Source organism: Octopus bimaculoides, chromosome 6 (genome assembly GCF_001194135.2).
Source record: "Octopus bimaculoides isolate UCB-OBI-ISO-001 chromosome 6, ASM119413v2, whole genome shotgun sequence".
Lineage (NCBI taxonomy): Eukaryota > Metazoa > Mollusca > Cephalopoda > Octopoda > Octopodidae > Octopus > Octopus bimaculoides.
The window spans coordinates 81,587,975-81,606,712 of record NC_068986.1 but is presented as its reverse complement, the minus strand read 5'-3'; the positions used below and the strand labels follow the sequence as shown (position 1 = coordinate 81,606,712).

Genomic DNA, 18,738 nt, shown 5'->3' with positions numbered 1-18,738 from the left:
AAATAGTTTCTAAGTGAAGGTCACAAATTTGGAAGATGGTGCAATAGTTTTGGTAAATTGACCCCAGTATTTGAGAGAAAGGGTTATAGTCAAACTGACTATAAAGATGGCGAGCTAGCAGAATCATTAGCAAGCCAGGCGAAATGCTTAGCAGTATTTTGTCTGCCGCTACGTTCTGAGTTCAAATTCCACCAAGGTTGACTTTGCCTTTCATCCTTTTGGGGTCGATTAGATAAGTACCAGTTATGCACTGAAGTCGACATAATTACCTTAATTCCTTTGTCCTTGTTTGTCCCTTCTATATTTAGCCCCCTGTGGGCAATAAAGAAATAAATATAGTCAAACTGACTCCAGAATTTGGCTGGTAATTTTTCTCTTTAACTTTTATAGCCTTCTCTCCTTCAAGACCAAAGGGGTTTATGGACATCTACTACTGTTGCCCAAAATCATATCAGATATCATATTTTGGAAACTTCTGCACCTACAATATGAAATTGAAGATCCACCCAAGCTAATAGGGAATAGTGGTTCATGGTGAGGTCTGCGGAAAGGTTCTAACCATCATAATCCATGTTTTCTCTAGAGAAGAATGATCTTTACACATACGCTACAGGAGGCCAATCTTGTTGATTTTGAAATATTTCATTGTCAGATGAATTGAAGCTTGTTAGAGGCAATTCAGGCTAGTCCCTTGTGTGTCATGAAGATTTTTTTACTGTCAGCAACATAAGACCCAAAGTACTTGAAGTTACTGACTTTCTTCAGTTGTCTGCTATCATCGGGACAAAACAGCAGATAGCTTTCATCCTCACTGACAATCAGGTATACAGTCTTATTTGCATTGAGAAACTGACTAACTTTGACTGCAGCTTTCTCAAAGATTGTTAATAAGTCTTGCAAGTGAATATCTTTTATTGCACAACAGAGTATTACACACAGTGAAAGAATTCTAAATTAAATATATCTTTATCATATATATTTTAATATTGGAAAAATTTGATGTGACAGCATTGTTAAATAATCTTACTGATATTTATTTCAATTAATTATTTAATTAAGTCCATATTTCTCAGTTAAACTACTCTTGTTTTAGCTACAATAATTGACATTTATTGACTACAGCTACCTTCTCCAGTTTTCGTGTTCCAACTCACATTAAAACTTGCTAAGAGTTAACAATAGAAATTCTAATTTTAAAATGTCATTAACTAATTAAATTATCTCAGGCATCTTCCATGAATATTTTCAAGCATAACCTGAGGTCAACTAAAATTTTGTAAGTGAAATTTGGTAGACAGAAAACTGTATGGATTGTCTGTTCCTATTCTTGGGCAGTTTGTTTAACCCTTTTGATACCAAACCACCTGAGACCACTGCTGAGATGCTTCCAAAAAAAGAAAAGCCATTGGAAAACCATTAATAGCAGCGACTCCATCTAAGAATATCTGAAAAAGGAATTGTATTCCAAAATATCATAGGACTATGGATAAGTAAATTACAACAGGTATATAGTCCATTTTTTGTATTGTAGTGCATTGTTGTACCATTCAAAACTTTTTATTTTTTACAAACTTATTGTTTTAAAGTGATCTAAATTATAGTTTTCCATGAGAAAGTTATTTTATTAAATTGTTCATTATTTAAAAAATTAATTGAAACAAAGGTAGTATATGTCAACAGAAATATGATAACAAAAAGGTTAAGCCTGTGGCCAGTTTAAAACTTGTGTCTGGTCCTAGAATCCAGTCTGTAGCAAATATTCAGTCTAGATATCAAGTTAAACTTTCTCTCTCCAGTTTTGGAAGCTCTGAACAGGATCATGGCTCCTAAAACAAAGTCATACTATTTTTTTTATTTTAAATATAAAATGGCTTTATGTATAGTTCTTCATGACACTGATTTTGATTGTCTAAATACAAAAATGATTCCTTATACTGACACAGGCCACAAAGTCTAGGAAAAGGTACAACTGATTAAATTGAGCAAAGTAATACACACACACACACGCACGCGCAGTGCAGTAGACCATCTCTACATTGAAGAACAAAGTAGCAGAGGCTTAATGTAAATTCAAATATCTTTTGAATACCATATTATAGTCCTTCAACAACACTTGCTTACCACCAAATGTTAAAGTCCAGCCATGGATCTAGACTGTATACACGGGGCTAATAACATAAGAGCCTCTCAGAAAGTATTCCCTGATTGATGACAAAGATAAACACCTTCAGCTTCAAGAATCTTCTCACTGATCATATCATTCTTGCAAATTTTAACCTGCAACAGTTTGAATGCAACATTGTGTCAAGCTCACCAGTTTCAGAGGACCTGCAAAGGTCATGGGCACTGCCCCCTCCTCTAGATTTAGCAAAAATACTGAAGCACTAAAAATATAGTGATGCAAAAAAGCTACCTAGTACGATAACCAAAACAGACTGGAATTAACCCTGAGGATATCAGCCACAACATAAGTAGCTGCCCCAAAATATCATCACATCATTACAATAAAATTGAAACTGAATAGACCAGACATAATGACCTGGGACAGAAAAGACATTTTACGTTTATACGTAGTAACTGAAATCACTTACCAGCAGATATCATCATAATATTAATGGTTAGGGAAAGATCAAACATATAGCTGAACTGAAGAGAAATTTACAATTTCAGATTTTTACCAATGATTACTGGAGCACTTGGACACCTAATTCCCTCAGTACTGATATTGAGAAACTGGCTTTCACAAAACCAGAAAGAACACAATTAGTCAAGAAATTACAGTCACAATCAATTAAAGATACTGTCAAAAGTATGTAATTTGTGCATAGGTGCATGTTAGACATGCAAATGTATGTGTACACACAGATGTGCATATGCAATGACATGCATATATGACATGACTACACACACACACACACACACACACACACACACACACATATACACACACACAACTACTTTGTTGATATTGTCTTAATTCCAAGACGAAGAACTGCATCTAGGCTAGAAACCAGTTCTTTGCCCATTGGTTAAAAATTCCAAAGCTAAAAACCAAGTAAACATATATTTCTAGTTACCTATAAAGGCATTAACTAACTTATACACAGTCTTAATTAAAGTTTGAAAAAAAAAGAAAAAGGAAACCATTATGACTTGTAATGAGCAGGAATTATAAATACCAGATAACATAAAGAGAACGTCTACATGGGTATGTTGTAGCTAAATCTCCATAAAATCACAACTTAAATAAAGAATCAACTATTGGTTTATGTAACCTCTGATACACAAAGAGATTGGATGATCAAAGGTGGAACACTTGCTCATAAGTCTGCTTGATAAGGTTCTAGGGCTGAACAACAAGAATCAACCAAAATAGTGAAAATTAGACTAACATTCAGTTTTTCTTTCATGTATTTCTTCCATTCAAAGAGAGCCCTGACCCCTATTCTATAGTTATTATCAACAGATTTTAATCTTTTACCATCCTGGCAAATAATTGCCAGTTCTGTAATGCTCTTCTTTAGTTACACTAGGTTTCATTTTCTAAGGTTTAAATGGATACAGTGACACAGATTTGAAAATATAGGAGTTCATCTCAATGATCTGAGTGATACACAGAGGGAAGTATGTACAATAATTATGTAACTGTTAGTGCAAAGGAAGAGCTATAAATTAGCTTCATGAAATTGATTTGTCCTCTCCACTGTCAACATAAATGGTCAAATATTTGCTGCATGTCAACAAAAGTAAAAATCAGCTAATTATCCTTCATTATATGCTACAAGTTCATTTATCTAAAAAGTGATCTTGTATCAAATGGCATTAATGTTCAGAAAAGATACTACAATCTTGGTAATTATTAGTTTTCAGTTACTGAACACTTACTCATTAGTTTCTTTACTGACACATAGTCAGTCCTCTGTCTTCTGAAAAAACCTACTTGAGAATTCAAGAATCAAAGATATTGATGATTAAGCAAATATTTAACACAATCTCTTACACTGCTGAAGGAAGTTAGATAACCTGCAGAAGTATGGAAAATAATTTCATCCGATAGCATTGGCGAATGTGAGATTAAGAGACAAGAGTACATGTACGGATATCTAATATCGGTGTAGAAAACAGACTTCTGGGAATGGAGAGAGTGTGAGTAATTGAGAGAGAAGAAAAGAAGTAATGAGGTAAGATGTGAAAATATTGGGCCTGGGAGATGGATGAAATAGTATGAAGATGAGAGGAGATATATTACAATCATATCTAACACATGCTATGGGAAAACAGGTATTAAATCAATGGCAATGACAGTAAAGTAAAACATTTTTTCTATATGTCTACAGAAATAGATAAATTCCTGAAGTTAAACATTACTAGTAGATAAAGTTTATCATCTTAAATGTGTTGTTCCTTGAGCAGAAGAAGGAGCAGAGTTTGCTGTGACTACTAGAAATAACAGCCAAATTTCTCTCAAATCACACCCACAATGAATAATGTATGGTCATGACTGGATCATTTCTGATATGTCTACTGCATCAGGCATGGTTGTAAGGCTAAGAAGTTCACTTAGCAACCATCTAGCTCTAGGTTCAATCCCATCAGGCAGTGTTGAGTAAATGTGTTTGAACAAAGTTCTGCGTCGTTAGTGAAATTTATTAGATGGAAACTGAATGGTAGCTCATTATGTATATATATATATATATATATATATATATATATATATATATATATATATATATATATATATGTACGTATGTTTGTTTCTTTAGCCATATACTGCAAAGATATTAATCTCAGCCAAAAAGTAAACAAATGACGTACTCATTGAAGGAAGTTCACCAAGGTGCAGGCACTCCCATAGTTACACTCACCTCCAGAAAGATAGTGATTTATCCATTAGAAATTGTAGCTGATAATGCTAATGTACACAAATTGTGGCATAAATTAAATAAACAACAATGTATGTTTTTTATATTAAATTAAACTAGATACTGTATAAACATGAATCCAAGATAGAAAAATTGCTGCCATAACCAAGCCACAAGACTTGGATCAAATATTTATAATCCAGACAACTGTGCTATTGTATAATAGTTACATAATTATGCTATTATGTGATTAGAGACCAGTATGTGGTTCTCATATCTTTTATTTTTTACTTTTTTCAGACATTTCACTGTGGCCAAACTGGAGCACCACATTAAAGAGTTTTAAGTGAAACAAATCACCCACCAGTACTATTTTTCTTTGAAGTTTGGTACTTGTCCTCTAAATTATAAGGCTATAAACAAACCAACACTGACACGCAGGTACCAACACACAGACACACACACTTATAGATATACATACATGAGAGGTTTCCACACAGTTTCTGCCTGCAAAATTCACTCATAAGGCATTGGTTGGCCCAAGGCTGGGATCTTTTTTAAAACGGGGGCCACATTTTTCATTAATGTTTTACGTAGTGCTTTTGGTACCGAAAGACTTTCAAACTTCGTATACTTATCTATTTTGTGTTATAGAACAGAAAAATATTTTTGTATTCGAATTTATTTCATGTAAAAAATTGTCTTATTTCGATAATTTCAACCAATCACTGACGTCCATTCAGCCGATATACATTAAGTGCCGACTACATAAACAAACGATTCTTCGTTTTATTTGCTTTTTTCATTTTAAATTTGCTTTAACCCTAACCCTAACTCTAACCCTAGGGTTAGGGTTAGGGTTAGGGTTAATTGTTTCAGAATCGTTTGTTTATGTAGTCGGCACTTAATGTATATCGGCTGAATGGACGTCAGTGATTGGTTGAAATTACAGAAATACGACAACTTTAACATGGAATAATTTATGGATTTCTTTTTTTTTTAAGAAGACTAAGAGAAAAAGATGTTTTATATGACACATTCTACCAGTGATCCAAGTTTCAAAGTGTTTCGTTAATGAAAAATGTGGCCCCCGTTTTAAAAAAGATCCCAAGGCTGCAATAAAAGACACTTGTCTAAGGTGCCAAATGGGACTGAACCTGAAATTATGTAGTTGCAAAGCAAGCTTCTTAATCACACAGCCATGCTTGCACATGTGCATATTTTTTATCTTTTGAATTTGTGTTGATAAAGTGTCTATTTTAATTGATTCAAATAGTTATAATTGAAAATGTTAACACCTTTGTTAACATATGCTACTAATATTAATAATGCTGTAGGTCTTTACAAAATCACAACATTGAGAATTTCAGACGTGGTGGTGTCAGGGGGGATTCTTTCATAAATTATACAGCAATAGTAATGAAACACTATGTAATGAAGAAGACTAACTCAGTTTCCACATTCAAGTCTTAATCACTTTTTTTTTTTTTTCATCACAGTTCAGATTATCGTAATTTACTTTTTTAATGTTCCACTTCTAATAATTGTCATCAACAGTAAATTGCATAAGGTGATGTATCTATTATTTGGCCCCTGATCAAGCCTGATTGAGTAGGCCTATGATCAAGTGTATTCCAGCAAGACATCTGCTTTAGAGCTATCTAGACTACAATTATCTAATGTATCCTCTTTTAAAGGGCAATAGGATTATAATTTGGAAAAGATATGGCTGTCATTTCTAGCAGGTTACATGATCATGTAAAAGCTTGCTCATCAGCCTGCTAGTTGTAAAATAAGGTAAATTTAAATGTTTCATTAATTTTACAATCTTTACTGTTAATACAACTATCCACTTGGACCATCTCATCTCAGTCAAGCTTTCTCACATATTATGGTGAGGTCAGATTTAAATTATGTATTAGTCTGATTGAATTTTTTGCCAGCATTATCTTCAGGATTATCTACACAAGTGCCAACACTTATTTTAACATTTATTTTTATGATATCAGGGAACACATCTGACAGTGGCAATTTCCATAGTTAACCATGTGGGTTAGAGATTAAAAAAATCATTTTATGAAATCTTTATGTACTTCAGCTGTTGATCTCCAACAGGTTCTCTTACCACCATCAATTCTTTAACAGAAATTTTGAATGCTGTCAGAAGTTAACAAAAACCACCTTAGTTTTAAACTGTCAATACATTTCATCACAATTATCTGATAAGTTCATTTCACAACTAGCCCAATAAATCATCCTGTCCCCACAACAATATTTTACCAGAACACATTGACTATTACACAATAAGTATTCCAGCTTAGCAGAGAACATTTCTCTGTCTCTCTGTCTCATAACCGCACTGCACAACCTCAAACATATCAAGCTAACAAGAAGGGTCTACAGAGTTGCTCAAAATGTTAGAAATAACAGCCATGTATGTTACTCTCAAATCATATCCTACTTTCTTACACAAGATACATTTGATAATGTAATCACTTATATCAAAAAAACAATTCATAGTAGGAATGCATTTCATGATAGGTCTACTGAATCAGAGCTAATTTGGGGCTAAATAACAACAAAAATGTCAGTCATACCCTGTTACATACTGTGACGTTAAATGAACTGTTACATCTACTAATGCTTATTACACATTATAAACTTTCTAAATTAACTTGAAATTAATGATAACCTGAAAGTTCATATTGTTGTTATTATGTTAAGCTGTCGTATGTCCAAATTTGGCTGAATGCATTTTTTTTTCAAACTGTCATACTTCCAACTGCTTCAGATGCCAAGATATGAAAATTGTCAAAGTGTAGTACAATGGTTTAGCATTTTTCAAAAGTGTAGTAAGTCCCACATTCAACAGTTTTGCAAAAATAAAATATTTCTGACAGAAAATATCATACATGCATGGAGTTACAATTTTATGCACCCAACAAAGTATTAATGTTAAGCTGAAACTGTTGCTAATGTTAAAAGAAATTGAATGGTGAAACTATTTTTTTTTTATTTTTGTTTTCTGAAAAAGAAAATGTTTTGGACTTAGGACACTTTTACATAATAGCAACGATATGCTTTATATATATTCTAGATTTTTCAGAATTTTAACATACTGTGCTACTACCAGCATGCTAGTTTTGCCCAATCACAACTAATTCTGGGCTACACAACAACAAAAACAGTACTACTGACCTCCATGTTGTAATTGTTATATCTATTCCTACAAAGGTCGACTCCTGTCTTATGATTCAAGTCTATTCTACAATTTTAATGTTTAGTCACAGAGTCCTTCTATTTATTGATTCCTATTTTGTAAGTAACAAATGCAAAAATATATATATTAGAACAAGTTGAGCCATTATCTTTCACTCTAGCAGACTGTCCATATTTATTTAAATATCTAAGTAAATGTAAGAGAATAAGCTGTCAGAGTGTATTTAAACACAATTCTTATATGTCACCTTAAGTTAGTCTCATACATTAACAGCTATGCTAAATGTAGCTATATATGCAACAAGTATTAGAAAGATAAACTTCAGTTAGACATTTCTAAAATTCGAAAAAGCTTTATCAATCAGATGAATCACTAAGTTTGATTATCCAGTAACATGTACAATGATCAAAAGCTTCCTGAACAAAATTAGTATCTGTTATAGTTTTGTTTCCAACTACAACAATAAAGCAATTCCATTAGCAAAATCAACTGTCTTTCCTATCATGTCTTGGACAGGCATCTTTCCTCAGCATCAAATTTAAATAAATAAATGTAAGCCATCATAGACATATAAATTACTTCATATCTTGTATGCACAAACAATTCTGCTGAAAGCTGATGAAGCAATTGTTTCTATTTCTCTGATAAAAATGTTTTCTAAAAAGACATTCAACTTAGAACGAAAATTCTATATTGTATATAACATGGCAGTATAACAGCATAACTCCCCAACATTATCATAATAACCTTTTAGGCATTCCTCTCAATCCTTTTTTTTTTTTCTCCCCTTTTTTCTATCATTAGAAAAAAAATTCAAGAGAGCAGTCCTTCCTGAAACATCACAAATTTTATCCAATTATTATCTTGACAAATAGGAATTATTAATTAATAGTACAAAAGAAACCGGATCTTGTTCAAAACGGGGGCACCAGTTTTCATTTATGTTTTATGTAGTGTTTTTGGTACCGAAAGACTTTCAAACTTTGTATACTTATCTATTTTGTGTTATAGAACAGAAAAAAAATTTTGTATTCGGATTTATTTCATGTAAAAAATTGTCTTATTTCAATAATTTCAACCAATCACTGACAAGTATTCAGCTGTTTACACTTACTCCTTTGGCACTTTCAGCAGTGTAAAGCGTATTTAATCTCCATTACTTCTGACATTTTGCAGAGGCAACACACGTGTGTTCGTTTTCCCTAACCGACTTGCTCCTTCCCTCAAAAACCATGCCTTGTGCCTATAATAGAAAGGTTTATTAGCTACTGCCAATATGCTTCAGCCATTTTTTGACAAGGAAATAATTTTATCACCGCCGAGAATCGTTTGTTTACGTAGTCAGCACTTAATGTATACGGCTGAATGGACGTCAGTCATTGGTTGAAATTACAGAAATACGACAACTTTAACATGAAATAACTTGCGATGTACGTTTTTTTTGTTAAGAAGACTAAGAGAAAAAAATGTTTTATATGACACATTCTACTAGTGTCCCAAGTTTCAAAGTGTTTCGTTAAGAAAATACTGGTGCCCCCGTGTTGAACAAGATCCAAGAAACCAATTTAATATTCAGTCATTAAATGTAACAGGTGTGTTCTTTCTGAATGACTAGTTATTAACAATCTACCTCAGGTGGCTGTTATCAGAAAATAGATTATCCGCTACACTTCACCTAGGAATGACATACCATCATTTATTATTCTTTGTTAAAAATATAGATTTCAGCTGAGAAAAATTTCAGAGGGTTAAGTAGGACAAAGTTAGTACAACTACAAAGCCAGATGAATAAAAAGTTGTAACATTATAGTTAAAGAATAACAAATAAAATAAAGATCTAATCACATTAATTAAAGAATACCAATATACAGTTCATACAGTAAAATAATTATAAGACCTTAGAATCAATCTGTAAATTTTGAATGAAAAAAAAATCTTCAGTGGCTGGAATTTAAGATGACATAGGAAAATTTCCCAGGATGCAATCAGCATGAACAATATACAGCTAAGTAGGAGCTCATTTCAATTTAGTGAAGCACTAAAAGAGGGTTCATTAATTAAAAAATTACATCCATAATAAAAAGAAAAATTATTACCATTAATAATAATTTTTGCTAGGAGAGGGAAGGGGAAAAATTCTTAGATTTAAACTGACTAAAAACTAAATGGTTTTATAAGCTTAATGTTTTAATTATGAAGAGAAATGAGAATAGAAAACAACAATGTTCATAAGGAAGTATACTTCACAGAATATCATGAATCATATACATATTTCACACACACACCTTGCATGGGAATAGATACAGTAGGGTTAAGTCATAAAAGTTATTAGGTAGGTCAACAAGAAAGTATGCATGCCTTAACTCATTCAGCAAGAAATATCAGCTAAATTTCATAAAATCATATCAACCATCTCAAATGCTTATTACACCAAAAAAAAGATATAATGGCAGCAACTAGAATGACTTTCATCATAGGTCTACTGGATCAGAGTTGACCTGGGGCTAAACACAACTGTTATTAGCTGTGTAGCTAATTAAAGCAAGTGAAGTGAAAGCTAACTGTGGAAGTGAAAGAAATTAGATTATCGTCCTGATAAATCCTCCAGCAATATTGTTTTTGAAGATATAATAAACTTGTTCCCTGCCTTAATGGCTTCTAAATATGAGGACAGTGGGAACTAGCAACTAGTAATTATTTGTTAGTGAAGCTGATATACAGTACAGAAAGGCATTGCCATTTGCAGAAATACAGTTAAGGTTATGAGGTCATTACCAACATATTTTTTTGAAATAATATACAAGCACTATCATGCTAATTGAGAAATGATGCCTTTCACAGTGACAGGGACTTATATAAAAAGATTAATTTATTGAATATTTTTACACAAGCAGGAGGGAGTAAAGAAAACTGAGGATAAAAATAACAGATGTAGAGGAAAGAATCATTGACAAACTGGACTTTTGAAAACATTTAAAGTTGTTGTTGTTGCTTAGCCACACAACTGTCATGACTGCATAGAATTATGATGAAAGCCTCCCAACTATGACCAGAACATCATTTTCTATAACAAGGACTACATTTTATAACATACTTATGTGCACATATATATATATATATATATATATATATATATATGTGTGTGTGTGTGTGTGTATGTGTATATATATGTGTGTGTGTATGTATGTATATATATATATATATATATATATATATGTATACACATACATACATACATATAAATATATACATATTTATATCCATATCACATGTAATTTTTCCACATGTTCTGTCATTGTTCTGTGCTATTTTTTTACCCATCACAGTATATGGAAGGTGGACATTAAATGATGATGGTAATATATATACTCTTCTATATGTTTCATTCATAAGGTTGTGGCCATGCTGGGGCATCACATATATATGTATATATATATATATATATATATATATATATAAAATCATTTTTTGATCCATTTTCCATGCATGTTGCCATAGGTTAGATGGCTCAACAGAATCCAGGTTAGAGAACCATGTCTCCTGCCAATGTTTCAGTTCTTGGCATGGTTTCAATCCCTAGATGCCCTTCTTAACAACAACCACTTCATATTTCATTTTTTCATGGCTCCAGCACTATAGAGGTGGTCTTTCAGCAAGCTTTCTCAAGCCCTGCATTGTCACTGCTCAATTCAATTTGCACTAGCTTTTATCATGGCACCAGCACTAATGAGGTTTACCTAGCAGCCTACAAGGTGAAAGCCTCTATAATTGAAAGAGTAGAGTTACAGTATGATGGAACAGATATATTGTTGTGAGGGGAAGTTAGTGGACAGTGTAACAGAAAGAATATATAATTGGGTGGGGGGTATAATGGACGAAACAGAAGAAGGGAAAGAAAAGTTAGTATTAGTGTGAAAGAGCAAAAAGACAAAGTAGTATGGATGATATGATGGGTCAAGTAAGAGGACCTAGTGCTCTCCCACATTTCATTTTACAACACCTTTCCAGGCCTGTATGGGTTAGGCAATTCATCAAGATCTGAGTCAGTTCTCATAGGAGTTATACAAGTTTATTATTAAGGGAAGAATTAGGGGTAAAACTAATAGAGACCGTTAGGGAAAGGAAGTAACGAATGGGAAAAAGGAAAAAGTAGCATTAGGTAGAGAGAGAAAGAGAGAGACTGACGAGGATGGTGGTGTGGGTTGAGCAGGAAGAGATGTAGTACCACCCCACATTATACAAACATGTCCATCAGAGAGTGATGACAGAAGAACAGGGAAAAGTGGGTAAAGGCTGCCAGAATGCAGTCCCTCCTCAATCAAACATTATGATTCAAAAGGATATAGATAGAAAAAAGGAGCAGCAAGATATGAGTGGTGGAAGTAGAGAGGAGGATATTCAATATAAACAGATCAAGTGCTTTCCTCTCCATTACAGGTAGAATGACACTGAGTTAGAGAAGAGATTATGGTGGAGATTTGTGAAGGATTTGAAGAAGCAATAGGCAGAGGTTCATGCACCAGGTAATAGGCTGAGAAGTAAATGAACTAACTCGCTATTTTTATAAGTATTTTGCTAAGCATGCAGGGAAGGCCGAGTCTTTTGCAGCAATGCATATCACCAATAAACATGGTTCTCTGTCTTCAGATGTACATCTTGAGATCATTTTTCACTATTTCATCCAAAGACTTCTATGTTTCCCTTCCACAGGTACCATGTAGCACTTGTTCATGCACCTGATATCTCTTGCTCGATATATCTGATTTCTCTTATACCCTGTTCGTCTGTCAGGTCATTTACACTTCATTGTTCATGTGCACTTAACATAGCTGATCCAGTGAATCATGCTTGCTTCAATTCTTTCTAGGTCCGCCAGCACTAGAGGGGAAGCCATGTCTACAATAAGATTAAAAGTTCTCTTGCCTGCACATCTCAGTTCACTCACCAAACACTTTACAAATGAGAGGTATGAATGATAGTGGGTTGAATGACAGATAAAGTTTACAAAAGTATGAATGATAGGAAAATGAGAGATTGTCAAGAAATGAAAGAGGCAGTCATAGTGAACTTGGAGGTAAATATACCTACATGTGCACGAGTGCACACACACACACACACACACACACACAAACATGAAAATACACATATTACATAATACCACTCATTTTACATCATTAACACACTTGTTATGACTTTTGATTCACCATACTTGCACTACTGGTTGGGTCTTCTGTGGTCAGGTCTTCTCCAGCATCATGAATTGTCAATCAATGCAGTCATTTGTCATTTTTTGTGTGACATGCAACATCTTCAGATCAATTTTATCACTTCTTCCCAAGTTATTCATGGTCTGCCTCTTTTATAGGTTCCATTTATTTCAAGCAGACAACACTTCTTTATATAGTAGTCAACCTCCATACACATCACATAACCATACCAGCAGCCTTCTCTCTTGCATACTACATCTGATTCCTCTTGCATTTAGTTTTTCTCACAGTTCATTAGTAACCAACCATTCATGCACACTGACGTTACACATTTGGGAAAAAGAGGAGTTACTTCAAGTAAATCCAACAAAGGGAGAAGGTATTGAAGTTAATTGCTACATGTTACAAGGGCCTTTGAGAAGTTGAAAGCAAAGAAAGCAGCTGGACTATCAAGGATAATCACCAAGATGCTAAAGATGTTTTGTGAAATAGAACATATATTGGTTAGTGAAGCAGTCAATCGGGTTGTGTAGGGATGTGTTAATTTCAGTGATTAGTGGAGCAGCAGTATTATGAACTACAACAAGGACAAAAGTGGCACTACAGAGAAAATTTGTTTAGATAAGATGCAGTTTGTGTTTGTGGCAAGAAGTGAGACCACTGATGGTGTGTTCTTAGTGTAGCAATTAGAAGAGAGGTTCTAAGTCAAGAACAATTTCTTACATTTTCATAAGGGTACTATGCTCTATGATCTGGTGACTAAGAAAACATTGAGTAAAGGAGTAACCGGTGAGAACTGTGCAAATCAGGTACAGCCATTACGTTAGTAAAGCAAAAATTAGAAATGAGTTCATTGAGGAATTTAGTATTTAGAAAGATGTCCATCAGGGCCAATTCACTTATTTGTTACAGCTCCCTCACATCATAACAGAGTTTAAAAGCAACCGCCCATGATAATACTGTGTATCTAATGAACCAGTACTCAAAACAAGATCAACTGAAGAATAAGAGAGAGAAAGTTCCAAGTGTGGTAGTGGAATCTAGAATTGAGAGAACAGAAGGTCAATTTAGCAGAGATGGAAGTTTTAATCAGTAGAAAAGAAAGAACACAACTGCCTATTGGGAAGTGATAATACTTAATCTACAGAAGAGGAGAAAACAGGAATTCTATTACACAAAATATACAGTCAGAGTTCAGATAGGCTGAAAAGAAGGATATGAAATAGATACAATATGAACCCCCAACAAATGAAGTTTCTCAAATGTCCAGAAAGATCTTCAGGAGCCGGTGATAACTCCTGTTAACTAAGTGACCTAATCAATAGTGGGAGTGCATTTTACAAAAAGCATAATAACCCAAATTAGAGAAAAGTTCAAAGCACTATTACCTATGTTGACAAGTAAGGATTTCTCTCCCTAGATGTAAAGCAAATTGTATAATGCTCATTTATAAAGTCTGATATTGCACAAAAGCAAGGCATGAATGCTAGATGTGAAGGATATGTGAAGGTTGGAAGGAAATGAGGGAAGCATTCTATGTCAATATCATATAAATATAGCAAGATACGTGACAACATCATATATACAGAAGGGCACATGTCAACATCATATATACAGCATGAAAATCAAATATCAGTGTGAAAGAACTGGCTATCAGAAGGAAGTATCCACTGTAGTGTGCAAAGTAGAAAACTACAATGGTATAGACATATGATGGGTGACAGTTAGGTGAAAAAGAGACAACACAAGCTGAAAGAACCTACAGAAGGAGAAGACTGTGCAGAAGTGGAGAGGGATGATCTGAGGACGTTGAACTTCACAGGATATCAGCAGCTACCATTAATACACAGATGCAGTATACATAGAGGGTGGAGAGTGTATGTATGTATGTCTTTTTTTATATGCATGTGTGCAACAGACTTTTGTACATACCAGTGTGTACATGTGTGCTTGCAGAGAATCAAAGACTGAGTGTTGTGAATGTCTGCTTTCAAAGCTGCAATGTAGATGTGTGTATATTTGGGTGGAAAAGTTAATCCAGTGCCCAGTTTAAAACAGCTAACTGGCTCATAGGTACCTTTGACAGAGTACATGCTGTTGCAAGTATCCAGGTTAAATTACTCACATTTCCTCTCACCAGTCTCAGCAGCACTGGAAAAGGTCATGGGTACTACAGTTACACCTCTGAGCAAACCAAACAAACAAAAAAATGGCAACAAGTGAAATGATGATTGTATGAGAGAGAGAGAGAGAGAGAGAGAGAGAGAGAGAGAGAGAGAGAGAGAGAATGTGTGTGTGTGTGTGTGAGAGTCTAGTGATATCTTAGTTTAGCAGCTGGACAACTTTTTGACTAGAAAAGGTGGGTATTGTTGAGTGAATCAATAAGGGTACTTAACTGAGTGTAGAGCAATGAAAAACTCAACAAAAACCCTTGGAAAAATAAAGAGAGAGGAAAAAACTAAATATTATATGGTACTATTCCTGTCAAGTCAAATTACTATCTACACTCATACACAATATATACATACAAGCATAAATGCAAATATATATATATATAAAACTGAATTGAAATAAGAAAGTGAAAGACAATAAAATTCACTACCATGGTTTTATAATGTTTTATTTGAAAGAGGTTTGAGGGGAGCAGAGAAGGTAGAAAGTAGGCATACTCACTACACCATTCATCTAGTTACAGCATCAACTTCTGTGTATTTTTAGTTAGTCATAGATTTCAAAACCAACATAGAAAGATCAATAATATCCCATACATATAAATTCTTTAGTTCAAGCTCCCTTGCCAGCTATCATTATCACACAAATGTAGTGTATGCATGTGGTTGTTTGCATGTGTAAAGGTATCTATTGTATGTTTTTTTTAATGCATGTGCATTCTATGAGTGTTTTTGTGAGTGTGTAACTGCCTGGTGTACATATGAGTAAGTCCATGTGTATCCTTGTATGTTGCATAAATGTGTGTGAGTACTGTACAAATGTGTACATGCATGATTACACACACACACACACACACACATTTAGCTTGTGTTGTTAAATAAGCTGAATGAACACTTTAACCCATGTGACTCTGGATTGAATTTCCATTTGAAACTTTAGGATTGTCCGAAAGAAACATGTACAGCAAGAGGTGTCAATATAGCAAGATAGGTGATAACATCATATATACAGAAGGGCACATGTCAACATCATATATACAGCATGGTGCATGTCAACATAGTATATGCAGTAAACTACATGTTAACATAGTATATATACAGTAATGTACATGTTAACATAGGCTATACACTTAGGTAAATGTCTGTCAATTGACAGCAACATACATGTCAACAAAGTATATAGAGTAGGGTGCATGTCATTGTATATATTTTTTAAAAAGAAGGGTAATAGTAGGGCACAGATTAATTTAGTACATACATCACAGCAGATGCCAAGATAGTACGTACAGTTGGGCACATGTACAACAGGATACATACCAACGGTGTGCAGCAGGGTACATATCAACATAGTATCTACAACAGGGCACATCTCAACATAGTATATTTAATAGAGTAAATATCAACTCAGTATATAAAGGAAGGTACATGTCATAATAGCATTAAAAAAAGCAGGGTACATATCAACATAGTATATACGGCAGAGTACATGTCGGCATAGTATATATAGTAGGATACACCTCAAGAGAATATTTTTATATAGTAGGGCACATGTCAATATACATAATAGGATGCAAGTCAACATACTATATATAATAGAGTAGATATCAACATAGAATCTACAACAGAAGACATATCAAAATAGAATAAGCAAAGAGCTTACATTCAATTCAGCAAAATCATTTAATTTTGATAGAAGCTGAGTCCCTATCGAACTTATGAAGTACATACACAAGTGTTACCAGACTTCAGTCTGTTTCTTATATGTAGTATCTTTAATTTACTTTTATCTTCTCACTCTAACAAAACATTCACTGTAATACTAATAACAACACGGTTGGAAGAAAGACGAGGAACGAACAGATGATGATAGCAGCTGAGAGAAATGCAGTATCCAACATCAATATTGCTAAAACGTACGCAAGGCAAACAACGAAGTGAGAGGAATATTACCTGATATGCTACCTCTTGCATCTTCCAGTAGACATTGCAAAATTATAAGAAAGACAGGTTGGAAGGTAAGTGAGTTTAAAGTTGAGATGTAGTTATAGTTGTGGTAGGAAAACAACGTCTGCTATAATTGGGAAAATCTCAATCATATACTCATGGTACTGAAGAGTTCCTATAATTACTGATTACGACTAACAAATGCAGACTTGCTAAAGTCTGAAAACAGTAGTATCAGTTTGAATGAGAATGATGAAGAGTGCTGTAGAGAGTAAGGAGGAGAGATGAGGAGTGGATGAATAGAGAAGGGAAAGGAGAGGAAGAATAAAGAAGGAAAAGGAGGGGAAAAATAGAGAAGAAAAAAAGAAGGAATGAATAGAGAAGAAAAAGAAGAGGAAGAATAGAGAAGAGGAAGAATAGCGAAGAGCAAAGAAAAACAGAAGAGAAAAGAGGAAGGAGAAAATAAAACAAAGTGTGGATTCTGGCGGGAATCAATATCACGCGTCTTTACACACATCTCTTAGTAACTCTCTTACGTCCTTCACTGACTAATTTATTACAAAGCTTATATTTCTATCTTTCCCACTTAACAGCTCCACAGAGTCCATTCCGAATGGTGATGGAGGGAGGAGAAGATACATAAGTGGAGTCAAATATCTTATCAAACTAGCATGTCATTCACAAGATTCAAATGCTACCTTAATCAGAGAAACAGGATGAGGAAGTGGCCAGAGGCACATGTGTAGTTAGTGATCTCATGTTGAAGCATGCTATATATGTACTACCTCTCTCTACAGTGTGTGTGAGCAGGTGTCACAACTTTAATGGCTGTAATTTTTTTTAATAGATGCAGATACTAAAATGGTATGACCAATTAAATTAAGTTATAGTACCAACTATACTGCTCAGATATTTAGATATCACCCCCTACCCCACCACACACAGAATAAACATATTGACATCATAGCAACAATATGGCTGAGAGAAGTAGCAGAGGGGAGGCTTCTGCATACTAACTACACATACCATAAAATCTAAGATATGTAATACAATGAGTTGAAAAACTTCAATTAACCGAGATTTTTCCAAGCAATTAATAGACAAAAATCCCACCAAGGGGTATTTAAAATCTAAAAAGAAGTAAGGGAGACAACTTCCACAAAATCAATTTATCAAAATTTTTGGACAATATAGACAAAGCAGATTAGAATAGATCTGATCTTTAAGCCAAATGGTGAAAGCAACAGACATGTTTTTCAACCTCGTCAACAAAGCATATTTTTACTCAGTTGGCAAGACTAAGAGTAATCAATATCAACATATATATATATATA

The 18,738-nt window shown here is 34.0% G+C and overlaps 1 protein-coding gene across 5 annotated transcripts in view; it reads right to left on the bottom strand.

Moving 5' to 3' along the window:
* LOC106881659 (cAMP-dependent protein kinase regulatory subunit) overlaps positions 1 to 18,738 on the bottom strand; it is a 455,850-nt gene that overhangs the window by 281,480 nt on the left and 155,632 nt on the right. Inside the window, exon 1 of one of the 5 annotated variants that reach the window (XM_014932125.2) lies at positions 17,411 to 17,645. The exons of the other annotated variants lie outside the window; for them this stretch is intronic. Coding sequence (XP_014787611.1) covers positions 17,411 to 17,431 — 21 coding nt within the window. The 5' untranslated portion in view covers positions 17,432 to 17,645. Of the gene's footprint in view, positions 1 to 17,410; positions 17,646 to 18,738 lie in introns of those variants that run through there. 5 annotated transcript variants of the gene reach the window in all.